General features: G+C 41.4%; 1 protein-coding gene across 1 annotated transcript in view; it reads right to left on the bottom strand.

Annotated features, from left to right (window-relative positions):
* The window catches only part of KCNH5 (potassium voltage-gated channel subfamily H member 5), a 249,924-nt gene that overhangs the window by 22,522 nt on the left and 212,684 nt on the right, over positions 1 to 14,718 (bottom strand). The window contains exon 10 of the mRNA XM_058162920.1: positions 3,709 to 3,905. Coding sequence (XP_058018903.1) covers positions 3,709 to 3,905 — 197 coding nt within the window. The remainder of the gene's footprint in view (positions 1 to 3,708; positions 3,906 to 14,718) is intronic.

Genomic DNA, 14,718 nt, shown 5'->3' with positions numbered 1-14,718 from the left:
CTGATACAGTTCTACAGAGGAATTATTGAGTCTGTCATTTGCACCTCTTTAACTGTCTGGTTCGGTTCTGCAACCCAACAAGAAAGACACAGACTTCAGAGGATAATTAGAACTGCAGAAAAAATAATTGCTACCAACCTGCCTTCCATTGAGGACCTGTATACTGCACGAATCAAGAAGAGGGCCGTGAAAATATTTACAGATTCCTCACATCCAGGACATAAACTGGTTCAACTCCTACCCTCAAAACAACGCTATAGAGCACTGCACACCAGAACAACTAGACACAAGAACAGTTTTTTCCCGAAGGCCATCACTCTGCTAAACAAATAATTCCCTCAACACTGTCAAACTATTTACTAAATCTGCACTACTATTAATCTTCTCAAAGTTCCCATCACCAGTCTCTTTCCACTTATGACTGTATGACTGTAACTTTTTTGCTGGCAATCCTTATGATTTATATTGACCATCATTTGTGTTGTAAATGTTGTACCTTGATGAAGGTATCTCTTCTTTTATGTACACTGAGAGCATATGCACCAAGACAAATTCCTTGTGTGTCCAATCACACTTGGCCAATAAAAATTCTATTCTATTCTATTCTATTCTATTCTATTCTATTCTATTCTATTCTATTCTATTCTATTCTATTATGATTTATATTGATATTGATTGTTTCCTGATTGCTTATTTGTACCCTATGACTATCATTGTGTTGTACCTTATGATTCTTGATGAACGTATTTTTTCTTTTATGTATACTGAGAGCATATGCACCAAGACAAATTCCTTGTGTGTCCAATCACACTTGGCCAATAAAAAAATCTATTCTATTCTATTCTATTCTATTCTATTCTATTCTATTCTATTCTATTCTATTCTATTCTATTCTATTCTATTCTATTCTATTCTATTCCCCAAGATCCTTCATCAATGGACATGGTGGAAAGGGTGGTGGGAAGTGTAAATTACCAAAGGGCTACAGGTTCCTTTATTAAATAATGCTAGATAGAGTTTACTCATATGTATATATTCTGGTAATTCTACTGCAATACTTACGGGGGGGGGGAATACAAACAATTTCCAGGGCAATGAAATCACAGTGCACTGTGAAAGTATTTGGACAACAACCCATGCAAGCAGCATTCACGTATTAACTGGGACTTGAACAAGAATAAAAATAAGGTATTTTCAATTGATAGACTGATGCCACTGGTATAACCCCCAGCATTCTTCAGCAATGATTTTTTTTTAAAAAAAGAAAACACATACCATTGATCAAAAACAGTCTGACTGTAAAACTGGAGTAGCAGAGAAAATTTTCCTGCCATATGAACAGAAACCCATTTTCATTTTTAACAAAAAAAAGGGGGGGTGTCTTCAAAAGAGGATCTTTAAAATTGGAAGAAAATAGAAAAGCAAAATACAAATGGTGCTCAGAGCTAAAAGATGGCAGGAATATTTGATTAGTCTACTACCTGTTCTGCATTCTGAATATACAATTTCTCCAAAAATACAACATCTGTAGTGAACTGGAGGCATTCACCTCACTCTCTCAGTTTCAAATCCATGTAAGGCATATTGTTTGAAAGGAACAGGCCATATTTTCCAAAGACTAGAGAAGCCCTTTTTAGCAAATTTGGGGAAATCAATAGAAACAGTGAAAAGCACTTTAAACGTTGATGAGAAATTAAAACAATGGCTGATAAAAACTTCTATGCATAATGAAGTCCATCTTCATTATCAAATCCAATCACAGCTTTGGAATCTGAAACTTGAATTTTTCTTTTAAAAAAATTAAAGTTCTTGGTCTTTTTCTTTAAAGATAAACAAAAACTGAAAACCAAAACTATAGTCTCTGTTTGTTTCTGTTGTTAACCAGAACTTGCAGAATATATGCTTAGCAGCCAGAAGGCCATGGAACGAACTCAAGTTTCAGCACAATTTGCGTTCTGGCTGAATTTACAATTCTTAGATTTACATAGTGGAAAAATACATTGCTAGCAAGAGGATAAGTATGCATCAGATTTCAGTTTTAATTTACATCTGGAATTATGGATGATACATGCATGCTATTCGGCATCTTCATGTTGCTGGTAGTGTTCCATATGCTGAAATAGAGACAGGTCTTTTGAGTATTCCACCAATTCAAAATCCACATATGCTTTACTGGGTGGATTTGATTACAAATTATCATAAGTGGAGATTTTTTGTGCCTACAAATGTCTAATCCCATGACAAAATAGGGTTGTTGAAAATAAATAAATAAATCTATTCCAGCAGTAAACTGTTGGCATTAATTCTCCATAAATCTGTTCACCAGCTCTGCAGTCTGCTCATGCAGACAATTTTTATACGGCAATTATTACTCTGTTTTTGAAACACCATTATAAAAAAAGAGAACATTTTTTCTCAGTGACATAAAGCTAAGACATCTCCCAAAACAATCCTAAACTAATATTTTTAATAGATAATTCATGGATATAGTATTATTTCCAGCTGATAGGGAGATCTGTTGCTTGATAAAGTATGAAGATATTTTTTGCAGTTGCTATTTTATTATTTTTGTCATTAAGAGCACAATTTTAAGTGCTTATACCAGTAACACCTGAGTTCTTTAAGATGAGATGAAGGAAGCTTGATCTGAGATAAAAGGTAAAGGTTCCCCTCACACATATGTGTTAGTCATTCCTGACTCTAGGGGGCGGTGCTCATCTCTGTTTCAAAGCCAAAGAGCCAGCGCTGTCCAAAGATGTCTCCATGGTCATGTGGCCGACATGACTAAACACCGAAGGTGCACTGAACGCTATTACCTTCCCACCAAAGTGGTACCTATTTTTCTACTTGCATTTTTTATGTGCTTTCAAACTGCTAGGTTGGCAGAAGCTGGGACAAGTAATGGGAGCTCACCCCGTTACCTGAGATAGAGGAAGCTTAACCTTTGAATGAACTAAATGTACAATTAAAAAAAGAAGAAGCCAAGCCAAAAAATTCAGTTTGATTTAGTTTGCAGTCACATTTGGTTAAAAATATGTTACATTAATTCAGGGAACTGGGAAGACTTTTAGAAACATGCAATGAATAAATATGCATGAAAGGAGAAGGAGAAGGAAGAAGAGAAAGAGAAGAGGAATCAAATGAGACAACATTTTAACCCCAACCTAATGTTCTCACTTCATCTTGTTTCTCCAGATTTCCTATATTTTCTCTCCTTTCTTCTTGCTATTATATTGTTATAGATCACTCACTCCAAAATGTTTCAGAATCTTCTGCTTACTCCATTCTTGTATTTGCTTTTCTAGTAATAGCATTGTTCATCCAGTTATAACCACAGGCCTTTCTACCTACTCAGGCTCCTTGTAACTAATAAAGGACATGAAGCAATCCTTCATATATGCTTCTTCAAAATTTTATATTCCTTCATGAAGGATGGGAACCTTCTGACCTGCAGATCTAAATCAGTGCATTATGCAACACACTTCTTTCTCTTGCATGGTCTCACTATTTCTTTATCATTAATTTTTATCTGGTTTAGTCTCAACATTCTCAACATTCATGGAAAAAAAACATGTACAACATTCACACACTCTTGAGCTAAACACATAGCATCCAAACTAGTCCCTTGGAGAGAAATTACTGACTTGAAAATTAGATCACTACTATACAAACAACCTTCCACATAGAATTTGATTAAAGAGATCTTACCCGTTTCCTTAGATTGCAGGTTAGAGTGAGGTTCCTTGAGAAAGAGTTTGCAAAAGCTGTATAAAAGTCCAGAACTTTCAGCAAAGCTTCCCGTTTGATAATGTGCAAATCGCAATAGGTTAGAGCCCGTACGTTGGCACACGCATGAGCCAGAGTGGTCTCTTTCCAGAAGATGTCCCCAAAAACATCCCCTTTACCTGGTAAAGGAATGAAAAAGGCAATTAAAAACCAAAGTTTATAGAAAATAAATAAACGAATACAAACCAACATTGTCATTTCTTAAACGTAGCAGTTCAACCTGCAGCAAGAAAAAAGTGGCTGTCGTTTAAGGTCACTATAGATAAACAAGAAGAGAAAGTTCTGGAGAAGGGGAGGCATCATATAGTTAGCTTTGTTCCTTTATCACGAGGAAACTGTGAATAACTTATTTAATGAGTTATGATTTCTATGGTTATTCCCATCAAAGGTCACAGGTTCTAAAGTAGTTCTTAAGAATCAAAGGTTTGGGCTACTGCAATCAGTGTTCGCTCTTTCACAAGACTCCATGCCTATATTAGTGTTTACAGTAGGAAAGCTAAATCTTCATCATAACAACTGGTGGTGCTTATGTCTGGGCAATGAAATTACAAACCTCACAACTCTCTGCAATTTAAATAAATCTTTAAGATATGCCACTGTGGGTTCTACCATTCAGACCAGTGTAGCCCAAACTCTCTCTTGCAATAAAATACTTGGTGTGGTGCCTCACAGCAACCCTGTTTGTCTGCTTTTTCGCCATGCCCCTTCTTAATACATCAATAAGTCGAAACTTTTTGCTTATTTTGTGTGTGTGTGTTTGTGTATGTGTCTGCTTGAATCTGTGTGCACTCCTGAAAACTGCTGCATGACAGTTTTCTTGGAATTTCTTTGAAACTGGTTTGTCGTTGCCCTCTTCTTCCTAGGGCTGAGAGAGAGTTGACTGGCCCAAGACTGGCTGGCTTTTACCCTAAATGGGACTAGAACTTCTGGTCTCTAGCTGGTACTTTAACCACTACACCAAACTGGCTCTCAGTGAAACAGCAATAGTTATTGGCATTGCACTGACTTTCTGTATTTGACCACTAGTGATAATCGATGCAGCAATAGATGCAGCAATAGAGACTTTGCATACTTCTCTGCAAAATACTTGCTTTGCATATGCTACTGTATTAGCTAGATTGATATTCTCAAAGATTTCATAACATCCTTCCTCTCTCAGCTCAGCTTTCCTTTCTCCACCATCTCTGGCTCATGTGTGGTCCATATCTGTATCTGGCTCACTCACTTTCCAATAGCATATACACAACTTTTGATAAACTTGAGTCAATCAGACTTTCATATTATTACATTATTTCTTAAATAATGCTTATCTTTGGGGTTTTTCCATTCACATGAGCTCCCGCCTCTAGAATATTTTCTATTCTAGAAAATATTAAAATGCTATCATCTTAATTCAGTGTTTCTCAACCTTGCCAGTTCTAAATGCATGGACATCAATTCCCAGACTGGTTAGAGAATTCTGGGAGTTGAAAACCACACTTTCTTGAGAAGCATTGCTCTAAGTGTTTCTCTCTGAGTATGCATTCTTTCTGCTGCATTAAACTATCTCCTATCCAGCGATGTTCCTTTCTCCAGACTACAGCTGAGAAGCTTTGCCTCATTTCTTCCTCTCTGCACCACCATGTGCTGCTACCCCAATCTGAGCTATTTCAGGGAGGATTTTTTCTTTTCAGCTTCCAGAGGGTCACTTGGGAGATACCAGATGGATGGCAATCTTACACTCTCAGTGGCAGGATAGAAAGCAGCCTGAAAAGCAAATTTTGGAGCTTCTGAATTATGAAAGAGATTATTTTTCCCTTTACTGTAAGAAGAAATGTGGCCTATGAATTTATACCACATTTTCAAGATTTTTTTAAATGTTCCAGATGTTTTGAGCTATAACTGACCACTATACTTCCTCATTGATAACTATCTTATCTTAAAGAGCCGCGGTGACACAATGGTTAGAATGCAGTACTGCAGGCTACTTCTGCTGCCTGCATTTTTGGCAGTTCAAATCTCACCGGCTCAGCCTTCCATCCTTCTGAGGTGGGTAAAATGAGGACCCAGATTGTTGGGGGCAATATGCTGACTCTGTAAACCGTTTAGAGAGGGCTTTAAAGCACTGTGAAGCAGTATATAACTCTATTATATACTATATAACTCTATTATATACTATTATATACTATTGCTATCTTCTCAAACTTCTTGAGGTCAGCTTGGAAAAACTCTGAGTGGAATTATAATGTACCATTAGTACAGATAGTCCTTGTTTGCCGACCATTCATTCAGGGATTGTTTGAAGTTACGACAGTGCTAATTAAGACAAACTTATAAGCATCTTTAAAGTTGCAGCCATTACAGTGCTCTTGCAGCCATATGATCACCATTTGTGATCTTCACAGCCAGCTTCTGACAAGCAAAGTCCTGGTAGGAAGTTGCAGGACAGTCACAGGACATCTAGCTTAACACTTCCTGTTGATTCGCTTAATGACCTCAGCCAGAACTGCCAGACTTCTATTGTAAATCAGGTGCAGTTGCATGGTTTTTTTAAAAAATTTTATGACGACATCGCTTAGCCACAGAATTGTGAGTCCCAAATGCAGTCAGTAAGTGTACTAGTTAGTACATCATTAAGGACTAAGAAAACTAATTGGCACTTTTTTCTACACTAAAGATCTGACAGATACTAGATTTCATACTTGTATAATTCTTCTGAAAATGCATGAAAATATTGGTCATAGGAAATAAATAATTATGAGAGACTGCCAGAGAAACCCAAACAAGGTTCATTTCTTTCGATTCAATGGCTCTATTAAAAATAACTATAATCCCAAATGCTGCCAATAGGTCAACTGCAAAATAGACATCTGCTTAATCATTTTTTAATTAGAAGCCTACCAAAATGAAATTATGAGTTTGTGTTTGCACGCAAGAAAAAAGAGCCATCATGCTGCAGAAATAATAAAATAGTGACTTGTGCCTGTGTTTTCTAAATACTGAAGGTGAAATTATCAAAGAGGACATTATCCACTGAAGCTTTTTTGGAAGAACTGGGATTCAAGTAAATTAGTTACATGGAATTTTTAGTGCAAGAAAATAACTTCAGGGGATCTATGGTGTGTTCCTCTGTGAGAAACTGGATCTTATTGCTCTCCAAGGCTAGGTTCTCTTAAAACTTTCTGCCCTTCAAAGAAACAATAACTTCTACTTTCAAAAAAGAAGACAAATCCAATGAAATTCTCACAGATAGAATGCGTTCCAGCAGTGAACTGAATTAGAAGGTGGCCAAGGACTGTTTGTATGCGTCCTGCCATTCATTGTATACTCAGTTCCCCAGTACTCTGCAGCTTTTCTGGCTTCCCAGGAGAGGACATCATAAAAGAATGCCTCCAACTGGTTTTTTTAATTATTATTATTACTTTGCTATCTGTGCTGCTGGGGAAAATCCAACCAATAAGATATTATTGGAAAACTATTTCTTCCTCTAGGTTAAATTTGGAGAAATTATCCACCCAATTTCTCTGCCCAGAAATCGGATGGTTTCCAAAGGATATTAATATCTAGCTTTAACTCCTACAATAGTTCCCCATAACTTCATAAAGTGGAATGTGGCTTTCCATCTTGAATTTCCCTTTGGGCCAAAGATGCAATATGTCTTCAACTCCTTTCTTTCTCTGTGTTTGTTAGCAGTTCCCAAACCAGATCATCTCTCTGTTTCCCCTTTCTTCTTTTAGAGGCTGCTGTGGTGAAAGTAGAGAGTTAAGAGCAGATGCAGAGAAGGGAAGAGGAGCAATGAGAATGAAAGTTCCCTGTCTCTCTGGTTTCTTTTCTCCAGCATGTTTCCTTTTCCTTTCTAGTCAGCTTTTGTACTTGCTAGGGAGGAGAAAAAACAAGCAGCAGAAGTTACTGATAATTGTGGATTTGTGGAAGTTATTCCATAAATTTGCTATCCCTACATGAACCTTTAGGCTGAGCGCCAAAGAATTGAGGCCTTTGAACTATGGTGCCGGAAAAGACTCCTGCAAGTCCCTTGGACTGCAAGGCAATCAAACCGGTCAGTCCTAGAGGAGATCAACCCTGACTGCTCTTTAGAAGGCCAGATCCTGAAGATGAAACTGAAATATTTTGGCCACCTAATGAGAAGGAAGGACTCACTGGAGAAGAGCCTAATGCTGTGAAAGATCGAGGGCAAAAGAAGAACGGGATGACAGAGAACGAGGTGGCTGGATGGAGTCACTGAAGCAGTAGGCGTGAGCTTAAATGGACTCCAGAGGATGGTAGAGGACAGGAAGGCCTGGAGGAACATTATCAATGAGGTCACGATGGGTCGGACACAACTTTGCAACTAACAACAACAATATGAACCTTTAAAAAAAGCGGGGGGAGAAGCTTCTGTACTCTCTAGCACCCAAAGAGAAATGGCAAGAGAAGCACAGTGTCCTATGTTTAGATGTTGAAGGGTGGGGATGGTTCTGCAGAGAGCCAACTAGAGTCCTGCAGATCATCAACCTTCTTCCGAATCCTTCTTCTGAGTGAATCAGAATCTTCGTATTGGGGGTTGTGTTCTGTTTTCTAATAGACAATGCCATTTTCCTGATGGATCACTTGGATCCTGCTTTGGTCTGCCTCAGGGCACACTGGAACTGCAATAGTGTCTCTATTGTAAGGCAATGCCCTCAACAAATGGTTAGCAGGCTACCTCTGTACTAGGCATGAAAAGTATGTGGATGAAAGCCTTATTTTTCTCTTTCTTGAACTAAAAGTGTACTTCTGAACTGGCCCTACTAACCCAGTAATTCTAGTGTTTGCTCAACCTTGGGAACTTTAAGATGTGTGGACTTCAGTTTCCAGACTTCAACTCCCATGCTGGCTAGAGAATTCTTGCATCTTAAAGTTGCCAAATTTGAGAAAAGCTGTATTAAAACATTTCAGCTCAATTCTCAGTATTCTGAGTATGGATCAGTGCAAACCTATCTCAAATCTTACTTCCAAACTCTGCCTGATTGAGACAGACATCTCAAAAATGAATGAATGAGTGCCGGACTACACTATAGGTACTAGCTCAAATGCTTGGGAAGATGCCAAGGCAATGAATATCACTTTCTCTGTTGTCTGCCTATCTCATTCAACCAGCCTGCTTCTATTTTATCTACTAAATGAAGTAGAGTATGGTAGCAAGGGACTATCACACTGTACTCTTACACAACTGAATCCTGCCCAGAAGTCACGTTAAGAAAAATTAAAACAAAGTATTATAATACACTTATTATTTATTTATTTATTTATTTATTTATTTAAATTTTTATACCGCCCTTCTCCCGAAGGACTCAGGGCGGTTCACAGCCTGATAAAAAATACAAAATAATACAATATAAATACGATTAAAATATAATTAAAAAACTTATTAAATTGGCCATGATTAAAATTTAGAATAAAACCCATTAAAAACCCATAAGTTTAAAAACTAACCCAGTCCAGCGCAGATGAATAGGTGAGTTTTAAGCCCGCGACGAAAGGTTCGGAGGCCCGGAAGTTGACGGAGTCCTGGGGGGAGTTCGTTCCAGAGGGCGGGAGCCCCCACAGAGAAGGCCCTTCCCCTGGGCGTCGCCAGACGACACTGTCGCGCCGACGGCACCCTGAGGAGTCCCTCTGTGAGAGCGCACGGGTCGGTGAGAGGTATTCGTAGCAGCAGGCGGTCCCGTAGATAGCCCGGCCCTATGCCATGCAGCGCTTTGAAGACGTTCACCAACACCTTGAAGCGCACCCGGAAGGCCACAGATAGCCAGTGCAGCCTGCGCAGGATAGGTGTCATGTGGGAGCCACGAGGGGCTCCCTCTATCACCCGCAGCTGCATTCTGGACTAACTGAAGCCTCCGGATGCCCCTCAAGGGGAGCCCCATGTAGAGAGCATTGCAGTAATCCAGACGAGACGTCACAAGGGCGTGAGTGACTGTGCATAAGGCATCCCGGTCTAGAAAGGGGCGCAGCTGGCGCACCAGGCGAACCTGGTGGAAAGCTCTCCTGGAGACGGCCGTCAGGTGGTCTTCAAAAGACAGCCGTTCATCCAGGAGAACGCCCAAGTTGCGCACCCTCTCCATCGGGGCCAATGACTCGCTCCCAACAGTCAGCCGTGGACTCAGCTGACTGTACCGGGATGCCGGCATCCACAGCCACTCCGTCTTGGAGGGATTGAGCTTGAGCCTGTTTCTCCCCATCCAGACCCGTACGGCTTCCAGACACCGGGACAGCACTTCGATAGCTTCATTGGGGTGGGTGTCATCAGCTGGGTGTCATCAGCGTACAGCTGGTACCTCACACCGAAGCCACTGATGATCTCACCCAGCGGCTTCATGTAGATGTTGAACAGAAGGGGCGAGAGAATCGACCCCTGCGGCACCCCACAAGTGAGGCGCCGCGGAGCCGACCTCTGCCCCCCCGCCAACACCGTCTGCGTCCGGTCGGAGAGATAGGAGGAGAACCACCGATAAACGGTGCCTCTCACTCCCAATCCCTCCAGCCGGCGCAGCAGGATACCATGGTCGATGGTATCGAAAGCCGCTGAGAGGTCTAATAGGACCAGGGCAGAGGAACAACCCCTATCCCTGGCCCCCCAGAGATCATCCACCAACGCGACCAAAGCCGCCTCAGTGCTGTAACCGGGCCGGAAGCCGGACTGGAACGGGTCTAGATAGACAGTTTCCTCCAGGTGCAGGGGAAACTGATATGCCACCATACTCTCTACAACCTTCGCCGCGAAGCGAAGGTTGGAGACCGGACGATAATTACCTAAAACAGCCGGGTCCAGGGAAGGCTTCTTGAGGAGGGGCCTCACCACCGCCTCTTTCAAGGCGGCCGGAAAGACTCCCTCCACCAAAGAAGCGCTCGTAATCCCCTGGAGCCAGCCTCGTGTCACCTCCTGAGTGGCCAGCACCAGCCAGGAGGGGCACGGGTCCATTAAACACGTGGTGGCATTCAATCTACCCAGCAACCTGTCCATGTCCTCGGGAGCCACAGGGTCAAACTCATCCCAAACAATATCACCAAGACCGCCCTCAGACGCCCCGTCCGAATCGCCACAATTTTGGTCCAGACCGTCCCGAAGCTGAACGATTTTATCGTATAGATAACCGTTAAACTCCTCAGCACGTCCCTGCAACGGGTCATCCCGCTCCCCCTGGTGAAGGAGGGAGCGGGCCACCCGAAACAGGGCAGCTGGGCGGTTATCTGCCGACGCAATGAGGGAGGAGATATAATTATTGATATAATTAATGTATTTAATAATTTCCCCTTCTGTTACAGTTCAGCAGCAACTTTATAGAGGCTCTTGAGGCTGCACATAAGTCTTTAGCAGAAGAGGGTCACATCCCCAGGGCCAGAAAATGTGCTAGAGGCACAGATACTGCTTTGCTCTAGTCCTCAAAAAGCTGAACAAGAAAAGAATTAAAAGGATGGATTGAAGCATACTTGGGATATTAACTTTCATGGCTGCATCTGAGTCCTCCTGTTTTTCAAGAGTGTTCTAACCAATAGACCAGGGGTGTCAAGCTCAATTTCATTGAGGGCCACATCAGGCTTGTGTTTGACCTGGGGGGGGGAATTGGCCAGGGTGGGCGTGGCCAGCTTGATGTCACTCCTGTGGGGCACCTGTGGTGGCCTGAGCGCTCTGCCAGTGAAAACAGGTTCCCAAGCTCTGTTTTGGGCTGCCATGGCTTCCTGCAACCCTCTGCCAGTGCCCCGCTCTGTTTTCACTGGCAGAGGCACCATGGGCCGGTCCTTCGCTGTTTCCTGGGCAGCCCCACAGGCCAGATCTAAGTACCCCATGGGCCGAATCCAGCTCCCGGGTCTTGATTTGACACCCCTGCAATAGACCAAGGGCAATTTAATAAGACACAAGGAATGTACTATCAGCACTTTAAAGTATTGCTTACCAGGATGGGGGTGGGGTGGGACGACATGGGTCATGCTTATCTGCCCTGCAGAGGCTCATCTGTTTGACCTGCCATGGTGGCACTTCTGATCAGCCTCTACTGGACACTACATTTTGATAATGGTGACTTCTGCCACTCCACGTCAACAACAGAAAGTGAGTGTCACTTCTGTTCACGGCTTCTCTTTTCTGCCAAGCTTCAACCATCTGCACAACATTGTGTGTAGAAAGGACTCCTCCAAGGAAAACAGAGCTGTAGGCTCTTATGAAAATTTGAAAACCAGCCCACAAGAAGGCATTGGCTAATTGTTTCCATATTACTGTGACAAAAAATATATATGATATGAATGTGTCCATTTGGGAGTTGAAGGAGACTTGTTTGATTTAATTTTTCAAGCATGTTTGTCTACATTTTCATGCACAACAAACAGAAAATTTTTAAAAAGATGAGGTGCAGAATAAATAATATAGATTATAGTGAGTATAGTGGGGTTCTACGGGTTGATAAAAAATGAAGGGTTTTTTTTCCTCCTCCTGGTGTTGAAAAAAGATTGTAAAAACTTAATGAAAGGAAAAGTGTTCAGAAATGGAGCTACCACTGCTGAGAAAACTCATTTGTTGTACTTAACATATTACTCAATTTAGGAAGCAACTGTGAGAAATATCTTGGGAGAAAAATTTGAAGCAGAGGCAGATTCGTATGTTGCTATTATAAACTAAAAGTTTTAGAAACTGAGCTCAGGAGCTCAGGCTAAATCCCGTTTAAATATAGTTTCCTTTTTAAAAAAATATATCACAGCTCTATTGTTATAGCACTTTCCCAGTGTTACACCAGCATTAGTATATTTTAGATTCTTCTACTAAGCGCAGTCCATAACAGGTTTTGAAAAACAGACTATTTTGTATAAAGTACAATCTGCATATTTGTATTAAGATAAATATATGATTTGTGTAAAATAGAACAGATTTTAGTGTCCTCTTTTATGCACATTACTGTCAAGAGTTTACACAAAGATGTATACCAAGGGGCCCTGGAATGGTGTGCTAGCACACATGCATAGCTCCATTTGCATGAGCTCCATTTGTGTGTGCAGTGGGTGCTGTGCCCACTGCTTGTGCAAATGGTCCTGAATGTGTGTGCATGCACTCGCCCACCACTCACATGGAACCAGCCCCTCTCCCCCCCCCCTCATCCACAAAATCAGAAAGGTTGGGGAATGCTGATATATACAGATGTATCTAGCATGCCCTTCAATTTACCTATATACCACATAATGCCATAGAGCAGGAGTCTCCAACTTTGGTCCCTTTAAGACTTGTGGACTTCAACTCCCAGAGTCCTTCAGCCAGCTTTGCTGGCTGAGGGACTCTGGGAGTTGAAGTCCACAAGTCTTAAAGGGACCAAAGTTGGAGACCCCTGCCATAGAGCAGGTGTGTCAAACTTGATTTCATTGAGGGCTGCATCAGGGTTGTGTTTGAATTTGGGGGGCCAAATGGGTGTGGCTGGGGTGGGTATGACCAGGGTGGGCATGGCCAGCTTGACATCCTGCAGCCACACATGGCTCTCGTGAGCTCCATTTTCATTGGCAGAGGCACTGCAGGCTGGTCCTTCACTGTTTCCAGAGTCTTCTCATGGGCCAGATCTAAGCATCCCGTAGGCCAAATCCGGTCCGCGGTCCATGGGCCTTGAGTTTGACATCCCTACCATAGAGGTTCAAGAGCAGAATGGTGGCAGTCTACAAGACTGAATGTTTGCTATTGACATTCGGTCATATCTCTAAAATTGTCTTTAATGCCCAAAATATGAAAGAAAGAAGGTAGTTTTGTCTCCCCTCATTTAACTAAAAGTCAAATGTGGGACTATTACAAGCTACTTGACTCACTAGATCAGGGTTGTCAAACACCCGCCCCATGGGCCAGATGCATCACGTGCTGGCCACACCCACGCCTGGTTTAGCAAAGGGGAAAAAAGTCCCAACACGTCCCATGACGCCACCTTAACGACATGAGTTTGTCACCACTGCACTAGATCTTACTGATCAAGCAATGCCTTCAAAGTACTTTGCATCAAATTGCATCAAAGAACAGGATAGCTGTCCTTGCCTCTGACAAGGCCTAGCAGTGGAAACAGGCCTGCTTCTTGCTATCAACTTCCTTATATCTTACCGCCATTGTTTAGAAGAGTAACATGGGAGAGGGAGTGGACTCTCAACCATAGCCCATAATGAGGTTGTAAATATGATGCAATCTTTTTTGAACTTGCCTGAACTTTTTATTTGGGTCAGGCACCTACCTCTTGTAATACAATTTATAGGAGGACTCTAAATGGATATTTCAGAATGGATTTAATAGCTTTACTAAGAAGAACATAATGTATTGGGAATAACATAATTTCGCTAATGATTTTTAAATAACACCATGGCAGAAAGTAAATGTTTGTCCTGCTGAGCTTGTTGCTAATAGCATGCATTATGTGCTGCTTTAAATTTTTATTTATTTATTTATGGTAGTTAGGTGTATTTATTTAGGAATTAACTGCTCTTCCTGTACATAACCACAGCATAACAGAACTTGTTAAAACATCCTTGTTTTCAGTGAACTGTTTCTAGATGTGATTGATTGATAATTAATTATTATTCATAGCCTGAAATAACAAAATTGGGGCCTCTGTGGCTCAGACTGCTAATGCAGTCTGTTATTAATAGCAGCTGCCTGCAATTACTGCAGGTTCTAGTCCCACCAGGCCCAAAGTTGACTCAGCCTTCCATCCTTTATAAGGTAGGTAAAATGAGGACCCAGATTGTTGGGGGCAATAAGTTGACTTTGTATATAAATATACAAATAGAATGAAGACTATTGCTAACATAGTATAAGCCGCCCTGAGTCTTTGGAGAAGGGCGGGATATAAATGTAAATTTTAAAAAAAATTACTAAAATACTGATGTGCTGTGGCATGTTCATTTTCTCACCAAAATACACTACTTTTCTACTTACCTGCATATCCTAGATTCCTTTGTAAGCAT

The sequence above is a fragment of the Ahaetulla prasina genome, chromosome 1 (assembly GCF_028640845.1).
Source record: "Ahaetulla prasina isolate Xishuangbanna chromosome 1, ASM2864084v1, whole genome shotgun sequence".
NCBI classification, from domain to species: domain Eukaryota; kingdom Metazoa; phylum Chordata; class Lepidosauria; order Squamata; family Colubridae; genus Ahaetulla; species Ahaetulla prasina.
This window is presented reverse-complemented; position numbering and strand designations above follow the sequence as displayed.